The 22,237-nt window shown below is 30.1% G+C and overlaps 1 protein-coding gene across 1 annotated transcript in view; it reads right to left on the reverse strand.

The window, feature by feature from the left end:
* The window catches only part of LOC128393465 (5-hydroxytryptamine receptor 2A-like), a 30,364-nt gene extending 12,648 nt beyond the window's left edge, over nt 1-17,716 (reverse strand). The window contains exons 1-2 of the mRNA XM_053353649.1: nt 16,923-17,716; nt 15,680-16,398 (exon numbers count right to left, since the gene is read on the reverse strand). Coding sequence (XP_053209624.1) covers nt 15,680-16,369 — 690 coding nt within the window. The 5' untranslated portion in view covers nt 16,370-16,398; nt 16,923-17,716. The remainder of the gene's footprint in view (nt 1-15,679; nt 16,399-16,922) is intronic.
* Between the last annotated feature and the right edge of the window lie 4,521 nt (nt 17,717-22,237).

Genomic DNA, 22,237 nt, shown 5'->3' on the forward strand with positions numbered 1-22,237 from the left:
GCTCCCGATTGTCAAGAAAAGACTATCCCGAAATATTATGCTCATCATGTTAATCACTGCAAGTTTAACCCTGACTATTGTCTTTTGTGTGAACGGTTGATCTCAGATCAAGAACATAATCGAGCTAATTGTTTGAAACGCTACCAAGAATTAAAAGAAAATAAGAAATCGAGAAAAGATGATGAACTTAGTTCATTGAAACAAGAGATTGAAAAGCTCAGAACAAGAGTAAAATTTTTGGAGTCAATAGCGATTGTTTCTTGTGGTTCAAATAACATAAGAAGTACAATTGATCATCAAGATCGTAGAACTAAGTTCGAAGTAACATTTGGAAACCGAAAGATTAGAATCTATGATATGCCATTGAATGAAGTTGGTTCTATCGTAAGATTTGATCACACTGTCATTAATGATGATAAGAAATTGAAACAACATCAATTGTGTTTCAAACCAACTCAACTTGTGGCCTTTCCTGTTAATCGAATCGTTGAAAACGGAAGAAATCTAACCATTGATGTTACTGGTCGCCAAGAGGACTTGGTCTAATTTCAGTCGGGGAGGATGATGTGTAATTTTGTGACAACCCCTTGATTTGTAACTTAGTTACTATCACTTGCTGTGTGTTGCAACTTAGTTGCTTCTGTTTCCTCTTCCTCACCTTTGTAACCTTTGACTTCCTTTTCCTTTCTCTGTATTGTATAAATACCTTACCAATCTTAGATTAATTAAGTAGAGCTAAACTAAGTTTAACTAAGTAAAGTTAATTAGACTCCAACTTCAGTTTATCCGTCATCACCTTCTCAGAAGGACATTAAGTCTTGACCCCTTTGTATTTGTTGTATTCACTTAAACACTTAAGTCTCGTCTCAAATTATTGCTGTATAACTTGGTGACTAATTATAATTAACCTAAACTCGTCCTTGAGACTTGATTAAACTAATTACGTATCCCCAGAAAATCAACTGTTTGTGTCATTTACGCTTTAGCTCATTGAGCCTTTTTGTCGCCATGTTGGAGAATTGCCAAAATAGTAGCCAAAGTGTGACAACTCAGTTGTCGAGTGTTAATTAATTATAACCGGTCAACATTTTATATAACAGATTGCATCTGGTTCATAAGACATTTTCGGCTCAGAGTTGACATTTCTGGCTCAAGTGACAGTTCTAGCTCAGGTACATTTCTGAAACATAATGAAACCAACATTTCGTATACATTAGAACTGACATCTCTAGAACAGGTTATCATTTAAAATACATTTCTAACACACATAAAGTTGACATCTCAACCCACTCCCGACCTCCCCTCTTGTGGATCATAACAAATGAACCGACCCTTGGGGATGATGAGAAGCCGACAGTGGGTTCAGATAGGGGGCATCAGTAGTCCTGTGTAACTTGATGTTACAAGGAGGGCCACTGAATCCCCCTTACTCACTCTCTTTCTTGCCCATATTGCACCCACCGAAGCTGAACAATATAACCCCCGCAAACTTACATCCCCTACTGGTCCACACCACCGAGACATTGCCTTGTCCCTTATCCTTACATATTTAATGAAAATTTCCACCCGACCAACCTCTGTCTTTTTTCCTCTTCAGGAAATTTGTATATGTCCGCCAGAGGCGGATTTCTGCCCAATTCTTGCGGAGGGGAAACGGGAGAGAATTTTATCTATCTCCATGATAAAGAGAGAGAAAAGAGAGAAAGATAGAGTGTGTGTGATGTTGATGGTGATGGTGATGGTGATGGTGATGGTGATGGTGATGGTGATGGTGATGGTGATGGTGATGGTGATGGTGATGGTGATGGTGACGGTTACAACAAAAACTGAGCCAGAAATGTATCTGCGTTAGAAATGTCAATTGAGCTAGAGATGTCCGTTTGAGCCAGAAATGTCAACCGAGCCAGAAGCAATAGTTTCCTTACAACTAATAAAGTTTTCAGGGTGAAATTTTTTTCTCTTTCTTTCCCTCAAATTATTATTCATTTTTTTCTAATTTAAATTAAATAAATCTTATGATTTCAAATGATTTTGATGAACGCAATAAAATCAAACTTTTGCTTTTTTCCCATTTTGATGGAAATTTGCAATATTATATTTTTCATTAGAATTTTATGCAAAAGAATATTTTTAGGTAAATGCATATGGTATGCATAATATTGCATATGCTAAAATAATTGAAAGCATTAAATATTTGGATGATCAGCAAGTCATTTTAACTCTTTAATGAAATAATCGCTTGATCGTTCCAATAATTTAATGGTTTATATATTATTTTTGTTGTATCTGCATTTTGTGCTTCAAAAGAAAAATTGCACGGGTAATAATCTCTTCGTGGATACCGACAAGGTGCTCCATTATACGGAGAAATTGAGCTCTGAGGCGGCGGTAAATATCCTGCGTTTCATCCTGGTCTGCATCTGCAATCTCGCCGTTGTTTCTCACACGAGACTTGAGATCCTCGAGAGATCTATGTTCCATAATGAAACAATATTTACAATCTCATACTTAGGCAAGGGATATGTTCCATACTTTAAATTATTCAAATGAAACACCCGAAACAGTAAAAGAACTACAATCACAATTATCACCAACGTAAGCAAAAGAACCATCATAACTGTCTTTCTGACCTTTCAGCACTTCCCTTTCAGTTAAAAAACCGTTGAAAACACAATTTAATACTTTCAACCAGAACTTCCGGTTATCAGAGATGAAACAATTTCACCCAGAAAAATTGTTGTCAAATGTTAAGATCAATCATCGTTTTATATTGATAAGGTTTTGAAACCTTTTATCAAAGTTTACCTACCTAAATTATATCCCGATGGGAATTACTTGTTCCAACAGGACTCCGCCCCTTCTCATCGCTCGAAAAAGATCATCGGATTCCTCGAAAAGAAATTTCCTTCCCCACAATCAATGGCTGGCAAATTCACCTGATGCAGCCCATTGTAATTATTTTTTGTGGGGTTACCTGAAAAATAGGCTGAGCCGTAAATGTATCACTGACGTTCACAAATTTAAATCAGCTATTCGACGGGAGATCAAATCTGTACCAATCAACTTCATTCAAAATGCGATGAAGTCATGGTCTTCTAGATGTAGAAAAATCTACGAATCTAATGATGCTAATATTGAACACATGCAAACAATTCTGGCCCGAAAAATACTTGGTCCAGAGTCTACCTTTTCTACCTTTTCCTAACTACTAAAGTGATTCTATTGTCAGGTAATTTTATCAATTATAAATTTTTCATTTTGAAAATGATATTTTTCATGATAACTCATAAGATTATTTTGTGATACATTTTGATTTAACTTGTTTCTCATCGCTCTGACCATATCTGGGGTTCAACAAGCTTTAATTGCACTCAGCCACAATTAATATTTTTCTTAGTGTTTAGCTAATGTGGTATTCAAAAAATCGCGCTGGTGAACGAAAAGTGATTTCGAGAGTGGAAATATTAAAAGAATCAGCAAGACGATCAAAAGTGATTGGAAAACAACATGTAATTTAGAATAAACATTTTTCAGTCATCATATTGATGCACAAGAAAAATGATCAACAAAATTAATTCAAACAATTTAAATATATATTACATGATGATGAGCCTTTGGATGATGATTTAAAACAAGGGAGCAGCAAAGATGATGAAGGAAACCCATCAAAATAATAATAATAATCTTGCTCATCTTTTTTTGTTCCCCATCATCATCATTACCATTAGATATTATTAATAATATGTTTGTCTGTTATTAGCATTTCAATTCATTATTCAGAGTATTCATGTTTTTTTCTTGCATCAATAACTATCAGCCCAATGAACAGGGGGAAACTCAGCTTAACATGAAACTTGAAATTCTAATTATCTCAACAAAAAAAACTATAACTGGATTAACTTTGAGCTGTTTTCGTTTTCTTTGCTTTTTCCTTTCAACTTTACACATAACTTTATGGAATTTATTTATCAATATAATAATATAAATTCCGATAACAATGAATAATATTCAGGAATTGTCTAAATTAATTTGATTGGAAAACAATAAACCAAAAAGTCGCAATCAAATATTATGTAAATTGTGGTGTTGGTAATAAAAAAAAGTTCATTGATTCAGATGCTTGATTTTATTGTTGAAAGTTCAGGACGATTCAGTGAGTACAATTAAATCAATTCAATTGTTTACTATCATTGATTTTTGATCACCATCATTACCTCATGATTATCATGAAATTGGATTCAAAATAATCATTCAATTTAAAAACTAAATTAACTTTTCGTAAATCTTATTATTATTATTTATAAAAATCATCATTCCTCAAGCTTAATTTTAATAAGACAATTATTGATTTAGTAAAAATTTTTTACACACAATTAACTTTATATTAAATATTCATATCTCAACAATGTTTAATCCAACAATTGGCAATCAATTGTATCAATAATATAATTAAAGCAATTGCAATCTTCAGATTGAATTAATGATGAAAAGTCATTTCATCATCAACTTGGTTCAACTTAATTGTGGACCATTATCATTGATAAATCTACTGATTGTTTCATTGATTAAATCATTTAACTTTAAGTAAACTGTTAATGTAGTAATACTTGAGTAAATATTAGCAATCAGTTGATTGTTTCAATAAAGAAACCTTATTAATAAATGGAGAGGAAAATTAAGTTTTCATGATAACTGGAAACAAATTTCACCATCAAGAATCAATTGATATTTTCATTATTTACACTCATTGATATTCAGGTGAATTGAATTGAAATAAAAACGGTCAACTTATATCTGAATGTTGACCAATATGATTAATTTAAATAGAGAAATTATTAATTATGAGTTAACAGCAAAAAAAACTTCAACTAATTGCTTGATAGATGAAAGATATTTGCAATCATATTATTGATCATGAATCGATTGATTTTTTTCCTGATGATGAGCAAAAAACTCATATTATCTCACTAGAGATTTGTTAACCTACTCAAAGATCAATTAATTACTTTGAGAATCCTGAAAATATGGATAAAAATGAGGATAAAGGGATAATATTAATACATCATCATCATCATAACTTTGATCATGTTAATCAATATTAACCTTAAGGGTATGATTTGATTAACTATGTCAAGGTTTATTTACTAATATATGGTTAATATACAAAAACTTTGATGATGAACCTTTTTTTGTTTATCAACTAACATAATCATCACTAATTATCATCACCATCATTCAGGATTATAATGAGATATTAACAGTTATCCTTGGGAGTTTTTATCATATCCAATGCTAGCCAATAGGGATTAAGATAATTTTTCAACGATTATCATATTCATTTGCTCAGTAGATTATAAAAATATGATAGATAATATCATGGTAAATATGATTGATAGACTTTGACAGATACATGATGGACAATCAGCTCAACTGTTACTGAATATTATTAGATTAATATTTTTTATTTCATATCTTTTGTAATTCAGTAGATCGCAATGTTACCAATGTCTAGTGATTTTCTTGTTATACTAAAGTAAAGTGAGAATGGGGTAAAATCATTTTATTTGGAATCTCAAGTTTTAGGAATGATTTTTTGATACTTTGCTGGGGGAAAAAGTTCTGTACGATGATGATATTATAATGAATTGAGAACAGTGGATTTAATATAATAATAATATCCATGGAAAGAATGAGATTAGATTAGATTAGAGTTTGATGATTTTATCAAAGGCATTTATCAGAATCTTGTGAGTAAAAGGTTGACACAAATTCCAGTTAACAGTTTACTTTTTTTTTCTAGTCAACAACTTTACTCTTTATCATGATGGTTACTGTATATATCTCTGAGTTTCATCATTTTCATCCAATGAACTGAATATCCAAGACTTACAGCTAAGAGAATATAACAGATTCACTTGAATTCATCATCATGATTATCGTTGCTGATTGAATCAGAATAAGAAAGAAAACTTTTTCTCCTCGTAGGAATATTTTTCTTTCCTCTCTCTCTCTCTCTCACTACCTCTTTCTCTCTCATTATCATCATCGACCAATGGTCAAGTCCTTTTGTGTATCAATAATGATAATACCTTTAACTTGATCAACATTCTTATTCCTATTTATATTCATCACTACGATTATCTTTCGAGTCCAGGTTTATATTTCTATTCATCAACACAATTATCAGAAATCATCATGACCATCATGTGATGATTAATATACAATTTACTTTTGTATTATCAGGATCAAGTTCCAGAATCAAATCCTTATGCCTTTTTTTTACTTATTCATAGACATGGAAACGATAAATCTTATATATATTACATATATAATACACAGATAGTATAGTTTTAATCCGTTAATCAACATAACATTTATCTTAAATCTCAATCTCAGAACTTTATTGGTCTCTATTGAAATGATCATGAAAGTTTCCATCCAGTTGATTGAACAAAAAGAATATAAAAAAAAAGATTCAATATTATTCAAATTTTGCTGCTGAGCGAAAATTTTACCATCAACTCAATAAAGTTTCCAGTTCATTTTCAATTGTTGATGATAACTTCATGATACTAAAGTGATAATAATAGTAAATATATAAAAAGAACCAAGATTAAAATTGTGATTCCAAAGATTTTTGTCTCTTCGAAATTCAATCATTATTATTATCGTTTTGGAGTTTCCTCTTTCATCTCATCTAAACCTTTACCTTTCATGAGACATTTCAAACCTCATTCATCTTCATATCACCTTTGTATTAATATCACTATTATTATGATAGTAAATACTACGTGCCTACAGTGGGAAGATGACGAGGTAACAACCCACATGAAACACTATTATCATTATCATGATACGTTTGACAACATGATGATGATGATTCTCATGTACTGTTATTAAATGAATGAAACTTTTGCTCCAGAAAAAAGGTATTGAAAGTTAATCAATCCTAATCAACAGGTTTCCTACCTTTTAGAATCCATATAAATAAGTTTATAATCACAATCTATCAAAATTGAATGAGATGTTTTTGTTATTACATGAGAAACTCATGGAGTAGAGATGATGATTCACCCAATTCAACATCATTATCATGAAAATTTCATACACTTTCACCACTCAAAAAGGAAGAGAAAAAATTTTCCAAGTGGAAAGTTCATCTTCATCAAGAATAATATACTCAGTGTACCTGATAAATTCAGAGAGAGAGAGAGAGAGAGAGAGAAGGAACTTCTTAACTGATTCTTTTCTGTCATCATTATCATTATCATTTTCGTACCTAATGTTATGTATCCAAAGAAATAAAAGGTTATCAAGGTGACAGGAAATAAAACTCACATTTACAGAGAAATCGCATCTTTTTCATCGCCATCATCATCATCTTCATCTTCATCTTCTTCTACTCATCATCATCTTTCTAAACTGTTAATTGATCCTCTTTACTTTCTCATCTCTCCATCATGTTCATATCATTATCCACCATGTAACAATCTCAAAGTTTCCAAAGGTTAACTTACATCATTAATGACTAACACTAAAGTTACTCTTTACCTTTTATTTCAACATTTTCAATCAACTACTCAGGTAGATAAATATTATATTCACCCTGTGTAACGATTATAATGATAGTGTAAAGGTTGGATTTAAGAAGATGAAGTGAAATATAATTGCCAGTCTTCACATTATGATGATATTATACCTTGGCGAACTGTTAGATTATGTACAATGTACATTAGATTTTGGCCTTAAAAGCTTATAGCTAAAGCGATAATTTCGTTGCAACGATTCATTTGAATGTCCAACAGGTCGCTTTTCAAGCTATTCTTTAAAGTTCAATTTCCAACGAACAAAAAAAAAGATATGAGATAAATGAGAAACTTACGATTCTTCAATATTGTTCAATCTCTTGTGATCAAGAAAATCATCATGAACAAGTTGATGACTTTCTGAAAGATCATTTAATAGCATGGAAGAAAATTTCTCTCTCTCTTCATGAACATTTCCACAGTTTATCAGATATAAAAGTTGATTTTCTATTTCCCATTGAACCAGTTAATCCAATCATTATTAAATTCACTACTCAGAATCATCTCTCTCTCTCTCTCTTTCCATCATTATCATCATAATCAGAATCAAGATAATTTACATCACACTGAGTAGAAGATGAGAAAAGTTCTGGAAATCATTTTCTTTTACCATGGAAATTTGTTCAGTAGCTTTTATCATAATGATTTCTAATTGTTACAATATAAACTAACCATTAACAGATTAAGATTTCTAGTAAATGATGATAATTTTCACTCCCTGGTTTTTAATTTAATTGCTAGTGAACAATTTTTTTCATCTTTCACTTATTCAATTATTATCATGGTTATATATTATGTTGAAAGTTGGAAATGCTAGAAAAAAAACAGTAACCAGTTAAAAGGTTGGTGAATAGGAAAAAAAAGTTCTGAATATAAAGCATGATGCATGTTCAGTATTAAACTGATGAAACAGTTTAGATAAGTAATCAGTAAATGAATTAGATGTTGATTTTCAGTACAAAAGGCAACTATTATTACAACATTTCCACCATCAATACCACCCTGAGTTTCATTGTTGAAAATCATCAGTAACATGGTGAATGAGAATGGGTGGGAAGTGGGTGGCGGTTGAATAGAGGAAGATGTAATTTTGATGTTCGAAAATGAGAGAGAGAGAGAGAGAGAGAGAGAAGAAAAAAATGATGAAAGTTCGATTCTCAATATTTTTACATAAAATATTCATAGAATATGATCAAGTCAAGTAGACAGAGATGAAGAAAATTTCATCATCATAATCAGCATCCACCTTAATGATAACTTCGGATTTCCTGTTGATAGGGAAGGAAGAGGAGAATGAGAGAGAGAGAGAGAGATAGAGATAGAAAATTCTGATAAACATGATGATGAATTCAAGTAACTGTAAAACGAGTTTCATATGTAATAATAATAATGTTATCTGAAAGCTCTTTGTCAATATTTTGATACATGGAAAGGAACAAAAAAAAAGTTCTAATGGTTTGAGAACTTTTTTTTTCTTTTCTCTTCATTTGTTTACATGATTATTTCAATGTTGATATTTGTTATCATTCCAATTCTGAAACTGAATCTGATTAATATCATTTCGCATCTAATATATTTCATGAGATTGAAATGATATTTACGTTTGAAATGGTCAAATCTCAATTGGAATCAATTTCATCATGGAAAATACAAAGTTCACTTTAACTTTACTCATCTAAACTGAACATACTGGACATGGTAATAATAATAATATGTACTCAAGGTAATTGAATGTAATAACAATAATAATAATAATAATCATACAGTAAATCTAGCGAAAGCTAAATATTGACCTTTTCCGTTGTTGATTGTCCAATATCAGGTAGCCTTAAGCTTCCGGATAATCAATTGAATTGAATATTGAGAGAAAATAATATTAGAAAGTTGCTAATGAGTTTACCGGAAATTCATATGATAGGTTATTCATAGTAATGATAATATGATTGATGAAAATGTTGAAATATTAAATTTCATGTGTTAACCATTGATTATGATCAGAATTTTCTTTGTCAAATTATCATGAATCAAGATGATGAATGAAAGTTAATTAACTGGATGAATGTGATTCAGAGACTCAGTTTCTCAGAGTTTACTCTTTCAAGTGGCTTGTTACAAGTACAATGTTCATAAAAGACCATGAGAAAGACTTGATTCCAATGTCAATAACGGTAAAAAAAAATTTTTCTCCATTCTCTTTATATATTAATAGTTAATATTATCGTCATGATGATGATAAATATTATTGTTATCAACAGTAGATTATAATTCACCTTGGTTATGAACCATGAAAGCCATAGACTTGCCATTGAGCCAGAATATCATGATGATGGTTTTCTTCATCTTCTATTGCATCATGATTATTTGTTCATCATGTAACTGAATTGTTTACTCAAATGGAGAAGGAAGTTAAATGAAAAGTGATAAAATGAAATCTGATGAAGATGAGACTCTCTCTCTCTCTCTCTCTCTCTCTCTCTCTCTCTCTCTCTCTCTCTCTGTACATATTCGGAAGATTTTTTCTTCTCTTCTCTTTTCTTTGCTTTCTTTTTTTTCTTTGATAATATTTTCCCTTTCATCTGAATCTTCATCATCTTTACTCTTATTTTTTGCATCCCTTTGAGATGTTGATGCATCTCTATCATCACCATCCAGTTCTGTGTAAGTGTTGACGAAGAGATTTGAAAGCATCTCTTCAGGTAAGTGGCTTGTCAACTAAAGTAAACATGAAAAACTGTTGGAACTTTTTTTCGCTTCTGCTTTTTTTTCACCTTGAATTTCAGGGGAGAAAAGAAAAGAAAAGAAAAAAGAAATTCCTTCGACCATCTAACCTTTTTCCCCCTCAACCATCATGTTGTCCCTTCATCATCACCATCATCATCTATCATCATGGTGTCATAATCATCGACTATCACCCTCAATATTTACCTTGCTTGACCCTGACAATTGTGCTATTCATGTTTCCAGGGGAGAAAATTCAATTTTCAGTGGAAACTTTTTTTTCTCATGTTTTTTTTCTTCAAAATTTTGATGATTTTTTAATGGTTTCATGGTGATCATACAAAGATAATTGGTGAATGTTGATTATTATTCATTCATTGAAAAATGATTACATTGTTCAGATTGTTTGTCATGAACCAAAAAGTAGATACCAATGAATAACAATCATGATGATATGAATTCTGAACATTTCTCATTGTTATTTTTTTTATTATATTTCTCTTTTCAAACAGTTTCAAACATTTCTCTTATTATCTTCCTGTTGTTCTGGACACTTTCTAATAGTTAAACTTTTCGTGTTCATTGTGTATTCATTGCCTTCGTAAACATGATGATATCATTGGAATCGATATTCAAATGGCCAGAATTTCATTCGGGAGTGAAAAAATCGTTCCCATGGTTTAATGAGAATTCACAATAACCAGAAAGTTTGCTGTTAGCACTTTGATTAACTGTTTCTCTTTAATTATTGATTCAATTTTCACAAATTTTGATGAAAATTTCATGAAATATTTGTACAAATTGAAATTTTCTCATGTATTTAATAACTAAATTTCAAACAATCAACTGAAATTCATTGTTATACTCATCATATTAATCGTATTCTGATTTTATATAATAACAAATTTCATTACAATTAACTTTTTGATTGTTACGGAAAAATTTGTATCAATGGTTACAATGGTTTCCATGATAATCTAATATATATTTCATTAATTGTGTTGAATGTTTCAAAAAATCTGAGCTTTAAATATTTTACTCAATTTATCATGTAGATAAAAATGACAATAACAATTAAAGTCTAATTGTTACCGTTAATTAGTTGTCAAGTTGTAAAGCTCAACTAACGATGATCGCAATGATTAACAATTCAAATTCATTTGATTGTTGAGATAAAACTTTCATATCATGATAATCAGCACCAACATGATTACGATTATCATGATATATATAATTATTCAAACAAGGAATTAGATAAGTTAATCACTTGCAGTTTATTTTAAATTGTCACTGGTTAACTTACTAAATAATGATGATAATAATAATAATCTAAAGTTGGATGATATTTTTAAAACATTGATTTTATTTCATGATTTAAATTCAATCAATATTAATCAGTTGAAGTGGAAACATTTTCCTCAATTGATCAGAATTATATTATCAATATGATAGCTACATGTTGATTGTAGTAAATAGTAAATTGTTGATGATGATGATTGTCGACATTTAATTGCTACCAATTGGAAAGATAATAATAATGAAAAGTAATAATATCATTTAGCCAAAGTAAACATAATCGCCTGTAAAAAATGATGATGGAAAGAAAAGTTCATGTGTCAAATTTTGAGTCAATTTTTTTCACCCTGAAAATTATTTCTCATTCAACTGATACAATCATGAAGACGATAAAAAAATTTATATATACTTATTATTATATATCTAAGTGTCTAATATTATCATTGTGTTAATAGATAGTGAAGTTTATCAGGAATAATTTAACACAAACTCAGCTCATTTTTTTTTCTCAATCTCTCTTTTACTCACCCAATTGACTTGGAATTCCGGATAAATCACCAAACCCTCATGGAGCTCAGTCAACCTGAAATTTCAATTTTATATATTTATTATTTTTCACTATTTCTCTTCATCATTTTAACTTTTATCATCCAGGAAAAAAATACTTGTACTCATATTGATCAGTCTAATAATACATGTCACCCAAATGAGAAATGAAAATGCGATGATGATCAATGATGATTCTGATGATGATGAAGAAAGAGCTTTATAATCTCTCTCTCTCTCTCTCTCTCTCTCTCTTGTAAATACTTTCATCTCGTCTTCATCTAAGTAAGTGTAATAAATAGCATCCAAATCTCACGAATTTCATGAGAAAATTCAATTTCATTTGATTTTGCAAACTTGAATTTCTAACCCTTAGTTATGAACTTTAGCATCCTCATCCTCATCATGATTGTCCTTCATCATCTTTACCTTTTTTTATATTCACCTAATAAACTTCACCTTATTTATCATCATTTTCATCTTTATCTTCATCAACTCAGAATACATGTTACCCTGGTAACCAACTTCGTTAGATACCCAAGTAAATACAGAATCTGATTTAACTTTTCGTCTCTCACTCTGTCACTTATCATCTTCCTAATCATCATTCTTTACTTTTATCATCTTCTTCTTCCTTTCATCTTTATCTTCCTCGTTTTTTTATCTTCTTCTTTCTTCTCATTCATTTCCATGTAATCATTTTGTCAAAAGAGAGACGAAACTTTCTTGTAGTTACTTTACCACCTTCCACCTTCCACCTCCCACTGACACTCTCCATCCTTTTCCCTTCCACTTCGCATCCTATTTTCATACATAAGTTGTTGTTTTCTTTGATTAAATGTAATAAAAATTTAGAGAAAATTAAATTTTATGTGTCAACAACCAGTGAGAATCAACTTACTACTACTCCGGTAATTTAACTAAATATTTGTTCTCGAGTAAAGAAAAGCAAGTGAAGAAAATAACTTAAACCATCTGAACACTTAACTTTCCAGAACATGGTGAAAACACCATGAAAAGTTGATTGTGATATTCAATGAGCGTCAAAAACAATAGTAAAAGTCATTATTTAATAATAATAACATGATAATGATAATATTTGAAAAAAGACAATAACAAATCAAATGAACATTAATCAGAATCGCTTTTTAAATTACAAATCGTAATGAGTTTAAATGAATTTCCCAACTAAAGGTAAACACAAATAGCCTCAGGGTAAAGTTGATGGAGAAAATTTTTCTCTTTTCATCATCATCATCGTCATCATCCTCTCTCTTTCATCAAAACAATTTAAACTAAAAATTCATTCAGACGATTGATTAGATGATTAATTCTAATCTTTTATTGGATGTATAATAATACTACAAAATTTAAGTCTAACAATCAACAATTTAATTCCGATTCCAATTTCAATTTGGTTGATTCAGAATTTTCGTTTGATTTTTACTCTCTCATTATATTCATTCATCTCATGTTAACTGTTGATTCTGAGTCTTCAAGAGTCATGACAATTTAATAATAATAGTAATATGAATACTTTTTAAATTGTCTGTAATTTAATTGTAGTAATTATATTTTCATCGTCTCAATGTTAACATGAGATGAGAATCTAATTTCATTTCCTCTAATATTGATTCAGGAAGTTTACCTGCAAGTTCCGGTTCCGGTTTAATTGCTTTACCTTTTTTGCCTTTAAAATCATTTCCATCATAATATTAACAGTTAACAATTATTGTTTTAATTCAATTCCAACAGAACTTTTCAAAAGGTTCAGAAGAAATTGAAAACTCGAATAGAAAAGAGGAAAAAAAAGTTCTGACTCGAAAATTGAATAGAAAAATTTATTTTCCCTTCCCCATGAAAATAACATTTGAATTCCAAACAATTAAATTTCCAAATTCAATGAACCATGTTAATTGTATGCTGACCAAATGATTGACCAGATGATTATCATCATGATAAACTTGAATAACGGTAAAAAAAACAGATTATCACTTGACCTGAATCATTGAACAGCAAAATATCATCACCATGATTAGATTATCATGATTTGATTAGAATTTCAGATCACGAAATTAGGAATTAATTTACTAACGGTAAATAATCATGATGGTTTAACAGGTAAACGAAAAATATTGAGAAAATTTTTGTTATTCTGATCAACATAAACTGTAAATATTAATAACGTTTTTTTCCGCTGTTGAATTTTAATCATATTTGTTGATTGTGAAACAATTAACTAGAAAACTAATTAGTAGATTATTAATGGCTCCTTGTGGGCAATTTGCTTTAATCATCAACATGGATTAACAATTAACTACAGAGAAATAGATTAGATATCGTAGATTAATTTTCGTCATTATTAAGGGAAATTAATTGATTTTCTCTGCTTTTAGATTGACATTTAAACTTTAACCTTGTTCATCAATTCAACAATCAGATTGATTTTATTGATTTACTTCAATGAAAAAGAGAGAGAGAGACAGATAAGATAATGATGAAGATGAAGATGATGATGATGATTGGAGATGATAAAAGGTAAGAGATTGATTCTGATTAAGAAAAAAAATTTTGACGATCGGATTAAAAGATGATAAAATCTAATTGAGAAAAAAAAGAAGCTTATTCACAGCAATTAACTTAACTAAGTTCAATTAATTTGATCAAATTTTCTTGTCTCTTCATTGCTTCAAATTCTTACCTTGATTATCATCACTACTCTTTCATCTACTCGATCATCATCATCATCATCATCCTTTCAGTTTCCAATTGGAAACTAAATCCAATCTCTTTCCATGCTATTAGATGATAAAAACTTTCAAATGAAACTAAACTCTCAATTCCCAATTAATTCAACATAAAACTTTTAACCAAATCAATTAAATTGTTTTGATTTGTTTTTTTATACATCAAAAAGTATCAAATTAATTTTTAATCAAGGTTAGTAAATGAAAACAACAACAACAACAACAACAACAATTTATCATGAGAAATGCAATTGACAATTTTATAATTTCAATTATCAACTTTTCAGGAAATTTTCTCAGGCTGAACATTATTCAATTGTCCACTACGATTGAGTGGACAATGACATTTGTTTGTACACACATTCAACTTATCATGTTGCCACTAATTTCATGGGAAGTTCAATTTATACCAGAAGAATGAAATTTATCATTGAATGTTTTGAATACTAATAAACAAGTTATCATTACCATGATAATATAATTATCATGATTTTCTTGTCAACAGAAAGGGTAAAAATCTGATACGATTCATTATTCATTCAGTAGATTTTTTTTTACTCACAATTAATATCAACCTGTAAACTATCAAGGTAACAATTAGCTGAGAATCGAAAAGAGTTTCATCAGTTTGATGAGAAAATGATTCCTTCCATGGTGAAAATTAATATTCTCACTTTCATCCTGAGTAATAATAGATTACATGATATGTGATATATTTCGAATTTGATTTCAATTTTTTTTGCTTCTCTTTTTCGAACATTTTTTCTTCTTCTCTTTTGTACTTACCTTGTAGATTCTCCAATAAAGGAATAAGATAACTACCAGGGGAGCATAGAAACTGGAAACTGTTGCAAATATTTGATATGCAATATCTTGAGATATAAGGCAAACCTTTTCAGTTTCAATTCGTTTCAAAAAATCTGGATCTTTCCATCCAAGGATCGGTGCTAATGAGATGAGTAATGATACGGACCAAACAGCGGCGATCATCCTGTTAACAAGGGCAAGGTTACGCTGTTGTATATGGTTGACCCGGGTAACTGCCCAGTAACGGTCAAGAGCAATGGCAAGAAGGTGTAAGATTGATGCTGTACAGCAAAGTACATCAGCTGAGGTCCAAATTTCACATAAAACAGAGCCAAAGGTCCACTCATTGGTCACCTCATAGAAAGCACTGATTGGCATAACTGTACAGGCAACCATGAAATCAGCTATAGCCAATGAAAGGACCAGGTAATTACCCACCCGACGTAATATACGGTCAAAAAGTATCGCATAGATTACAAATATATTTCCCAGAATTGTGATCAATATGAGTACCCCAAGAGCCGATGAGATAGCGATTGTGAAAACTGATTGATTGACCAGTTCGGATGTTACATTGTTCAAATGGTCAAGAGATGAGGATGAAAACACTGAATATATTGTTGTTAGGTCACTTGTTGAAGATGAAGGTTGAATATCACCGTTGAGCATATCGTTAATCGTCAAAGAAATCAGGTCAACTTTGCATGAAAATAATTCGAGAATAAGAAAATGACAATTAGAACTTTTTAGAGCACTTAGTTTCACTTCCTCGAAAAAGTTATCCAAGTGATGATCAAAATAACGGTAAATTTTTTGCTTCTTTCTTTCTACTAAAATAATTCACATTATCAAAGTAATTATATCAATGAAATCGTAGTAATATTCAACTGGTCAGTTAATTTTTACTTCGCCACTTAAATGATTTACTATTATTATCCAATTAGAATGGAATTGTCAGTTTTCCATTGGCTATTACACTAATTAACTTTTTATTTATTTATATAAATTTTGATATCTTATGATGATTAGTTTTTGTTTGTTTCTTTTGTAAACTTTATTATTACTATTATCACTTTACTGAATTAACTGGAACTTATGAAAATAATCAAAGTAATACATGAGTTTTGTTAATATTGTGGAAAAAATAATAATAATATTTTCTCATCACCATCATCATCACCTTATTTTTCAAGTCAATTTATATCAATTTAGTTTCTCTTACTTTTTGTTATTTCCTTTGCTTTATGAATTCAGGGTGAGTTGTGAGTTTTTCCCGGTTGAAACTTTGAACATACACTGAACTTTGGGCTGTTATTGTTGTTGTTAATCCTTGATACAACTTGATCAATGTCACTTTGGGTATTTCATTTGCTTGACATAAGCTTATCAAGTTTACATTGGACAATGATGATGGTCAAGATGAAGAGATGGATGATGAGGTGAGAGAGAGAGATGAAGGTAAGGCAATCAAGGTGAGGGATAAACTTTTGATAAATTCTGAGGAAATTCAAAGGAATAACTTTAAGGAGAAAAATCCTTTACGAAGGTTTAGTTTGTCTTTATTTTTCCACCAGTGGGTAAGATCATCCCTTTAATTTACGATCATTGATAAAACAAAATTCTCACTGATGAACAACGATAAAAGTTATGAATATCAATTGGAATCATCGTAATGTTTGAGGTGAAGATTGTAAGTTGAAACTAATACTGAAGATATTTAAGTCATATGGATTTATATGTAGCTGGGAGTCAGATGGTGATGGGATAAGGAAATAGAGTGAGAATAAGAGAGAGAGAGAGAGAGAGAGAGAGAGAGAGAGAGAGAGAGAGAGTTTGATTTTGTATGAGAAAAAAATTCGATGATAAAGTTTTTTTCTCTCTTTTTCTTATCTTCTCTGTGTCTTAGTTTCACTTGGATTGAAAGTCAATCGATGTTCAATACTAACTCATGTTAAATTTTCCATGGTAGGTCTCTGATTCTGTTCATGCGCTTTTCATCATGAGCTAGACAGCAAATAGTAGTACTTTCTTATCATATATTGGCTCAGTAGGTGGAGGAAAAAGCGAGGTGAGAAAGAGAGAGATTGTGAGTGAGCGGAGTTTGTCATTTATCATCAATCATAATGCTCAGTGTAATTCATAGTTAATGATGATAATGATATCAATAATTATGAAGATGAGACTTATGATTATCCTTAATCATTTGATTTTCCGATTTTTCAATCTTTTTATTCAAATAGAGAGAGAATGAGAGAGAGAGAGAGTGAGTGAGTGAGTGAGTAAGTGAGTAAGTGAGAGGGAGATAAAAAAGTTCAGTTAGTTTCTCAGGTGAGTTTGGGAGTTCGAAAAGGAAAAAGCTCCATACTCTCAATATTACTCAATATTCATTGAATTTAAATTATCTTTATTAATACTATCATTTCATTATCGAAATTATTATCAATTAGTTTACGAAAAAAAGTTTTAAGACTCATTAAGACTTTCGACCTTTAATACTTACCTTTGATTCTGAGGACAGATGATGATGAAAAACAAGAGACTAGAGAAAACTCTAAGCTCTTTTTCTACTTTTTTATCAGTTTTTCTGTTTTCTTCTTTCTCTCTCTCTTCTTATAACTTTTATCATCTTCTTTATTTGGCTCACAATTTAAAAATGGTTCTTTTCATCTTCTTACCTGTTATTAACCTTTTTCTCTGACACAATAGAGAAAAATAGTAAAATCAACAGAGAAAAGAAAAGTTCTCTCTATTTCCAACCCATACATTTAATCCTTTGCGTTTTCATTTCTTTCATTCACTGAGTTAAGGTAAGAATGAAATGTAAAGAAAAATAAAAAAGTTCCAATTTACCTGAGCTCTCATATCATGAATCATTAGTATCTCTCAATGGGAAAATGTTCAATTACCATTAACATGAAACAATAACCAATGATAAATAAAAATAACAACAACAACAAGTAACTTTAAATGAAGAGGAAAAAAAACAATATCTCAATTCCATGAGGGAGACATTGAAACTTTTCATGGAGAACAAGAAAAAAACAGAGTCACCATGTGGTTCAAAAAGTTCAATAGTTTATGGTTACAGGTTATTCCAATTCCAATATGATTATCGTTTAGTTATCGTTTAGAAAGGTGGAATCATTTTTCACTCCCAAGGAATAAAGTTCAAACAACTTTGTTCCCATTCAGTTGAACTTATATGATATCAATTCTGTAAATCAGATAAACGTGATAATAATTATCTCGCTTGAGAACATGTCAATTGCTGATCAACAGTGATGGTCAAGTTTCAGGTGATAATCTGTATATATATAGATTTTAATTACCGAATAAAAATTTTACTGACCATCAACAGATGAATTATTAGTTAGTGTCCACTAAGATGATGACTTATAACGATGTAAAGTCAATAAGCTACTGGTCATAATGAAGAAATGTATATTATATATGTTATATAATTATCTTTCTCGGTGCTACTGAGTAAATATTATATATATAAGAATAATAATAGTTACGAAAATTGAATTAGAAAAAAAAACTCAGACAAGAAAAAGGAAACAGAAACTTCATCTTCTTCCAGCATTCTGTTTATTTCTTCTTGGTGATAATATCGTTTTCACTGTTGATGTAAATTCTTAAGATGAGAAATGATCATGATCATCATGGGAAAACAATGAGTAACTTTTACTTTCTTCAACCCAATCAACAATGTAAACAAACAAATAGTAAACTCCATTGTCAACTTAGTTACTTTATATTATCAAACAATAACAACTCTCTCTCTCTCTCTCTCTCTCTCTCTCTCTCTCTCTCTCTCTCTCTCTCTCTCTCTCAGCCGCCTCATGTTATCATCCACCAGCTCCGATAATCCATTCATATCAACAACGAAATAATAACCCTGAAGTTTCAATTGGAAATCATGAAAGATAAGAGTTTATATCTTGTTAATGTTCAATCACTTTTATCTACTACTTGCAGTTTTATCGTCATGATTTTTTTTCTTCGTCTTGTTCATCATTTCAAATTATCTCTTTTCTTTTACCCTGAAAGTTTCCATGTCTTTTTAAATGTTCTAATTTCTTCCCTTTTATTGGTTTGTTCGAGCTTTGTTTTGCCTCTGATAGTCTCTCTCTCTCTCTCAATGTTTTTCAATTACTTACGAATCTAAGTGGGATAGAGTTAGAGAGCATTTCATCAAGGGTGGGATGAGGTGGGTGGATGCTGGGGATGGTGATGATGATGAGAAGATGAGTAATATACATAAAATTAGAGATGATGGACTATTATCCTAATGCATCTCAACAATCAAATCGTAATGTGATTGTTGAACATCTCCAACCTAACCAATTTTATCCAGCAATCAACAATCAACAATAACATTAATCTAAATAACTGTTAACTAATTTTACTTCATCATCATCATTTATCCTCTCTCTCTCTCTTTATGTTCATCTTTATCCTCTTTTATTATCAGCCATAGGTCTTCAAGTCATCATTACGATTTACTATTTTCATTTAAATGTACAAGATGATGAGGAAGATAATTCTGTAATCTCACTCTCTCTCTCTCTTTCCTTGTCATCCAATTACTTGAATTCAGGAACAAGAGAAGATTTTTTAGCTTAATTCTGATATTAAATCTCTCATTGGGTGAATCTGTTTTTCTAATCATGATAATAGAAAACAAAATGATAAATTTTACTGATGGAAAAATCTTTCAATTGTTGATGTTTATTTATATTGGAAAATGTTATTATCTCTTATTATTAATATTTCTATTTCCATGATCATGAAAAAGTCACCAGAATCTGATACATGATATATAAGAGAAATTTTTTTTTCTTCCCTTCTATTATATTACAGAACTTTTTTTTTCTCTTCATTTTTTTTTCATCATCTTGGGACTTTCCAATTGGTCAGTTTAATGAGTGTCCACTAGTTTCTCATCCCAATGCTCCGAAGGTGAAACAAAAACTAATGACCAATATACTGGACAATGAATTATGGGAACATGAAAATGAACAACAATAAAGTTCATGGTTCTCATATTTCATCTGATTAAATTTAAGATTCTGAGTGTTGATTGTGTCTTTTGGCTTATCATCACAATTAATTGTATCATTTTTGATCTGGTTTGATTGTTTTATTAAGATAATCAACTTACAATTAAGTCGCAATTAGTTTGATTAGTTTTTGTGTTTTTTGTTCATAATTGCAATTATATTGATAATAAAGTTTAGCTCCTTCTTAATTAATGTAATCTAATTTAGATGGTGAAACAATTTAATTAAGTTTGATTGTTTCATCATTATGATTTGTTGTTGTACGTTAATTTCATTGTCATTGGTTAAGGTCAATTAGTTGATTGTTATTAACTATTAATTCAATTGAATGACAAAAAATCCTTTCTCATTAATTATTGATTTCCTTTCATTGTGATTATTAGGATATTCAAGTGATAAGATTGATATTGATTGTTGATAGTGATTAAAACTGTTAAACAACAATTAATTATCAATATAAGTTGGGATTCTTGATAAGGAACAATCAATTTTAATTTTCTCAACGTTCAAAGGAATGATAATGATTAAGGATCAAGTTGATTGTTCCAACAACAATTTAATTCTAATAATTAATCATCAACAAGTGTAAAAAAAATGGTCGATTTGTTAATGACAATTAAGAAAAATTTTCCAATCAATAGATTAGAAAGTTAAACATTTTCTGATTAGGAAAATCTAAGTTAATTGTTCATCTAATTGTGAAAATAAAAACAAAGTATTGATTAAAATACTAATCTAAATGTAAACACTTGGATTAAAATAAAAAACAATTAACAATTGAAAGATTATAATGAAACAACAAGAGGATATTAATCCTTGTGATTGATTTAATTAACCGGATTAAAGTTAATTAAACCAGTTGATTGAGAAACTTAAAGAAAATCTTTGTTGAGATGAGAAGACAAATCAACAAAATGAATCAAATGAATCAAATTAACCGATAAGATCAATGGAAACGGTAAAAAAAAGGTTTCTACAGATACGATGACCACTGGTCATCCTTTTCGAGAAACAATAACAAAACTTATCGTTCCATTGATTAGATGAATTAATTAATCACAAGAAACAATTGATAATAAGGTTAATGAAAATGCTCACGTTAAAATGAACACCGATAATCAAAATTGTGAAAGGAAAAGACAAATAATAATAATGGAAACTTTTTGTTATTCTATTAACTTAGTGGTCATTTTTTCTGACCTTTCTCTGAGTTTATCGTGTTCCCCATGAACATCACCATTACCCTGATAGTCTATTACTTACCCACCACACACTGTGAATGGTTGATTGATTCAATTATCGGATAATCATTGTAACATTTCAACTCCCTTCGAGTCATTATAATACTTATGAGGTTGGAAAACAAATGAAAATGTTTCTCTTCAGTAAATTACAATCATCAGATTCCTATCATGATAAACACCATAACTCCCAGGAGATAATTTCGTAAGCTAATCATTGTTTCAACTCC

The sequence above is a fragment of the Panonychus citri genome, unplaced genomic scaffold (assembly GCF_014898815.1).
Source record: "Panonychus citri isolate SS breed McGregor unplaced genomic scaffold, ASM1489881v1 Contig00138, whole genome shotgun sequence".
NCBI classification, from domain to species: domain Eukaryota; kingdom Metazoa; phylum Arthropoda; class Arachnida; order Trombidiformes; family Tetranychidae; genus Panonychus; species Panonychus citri.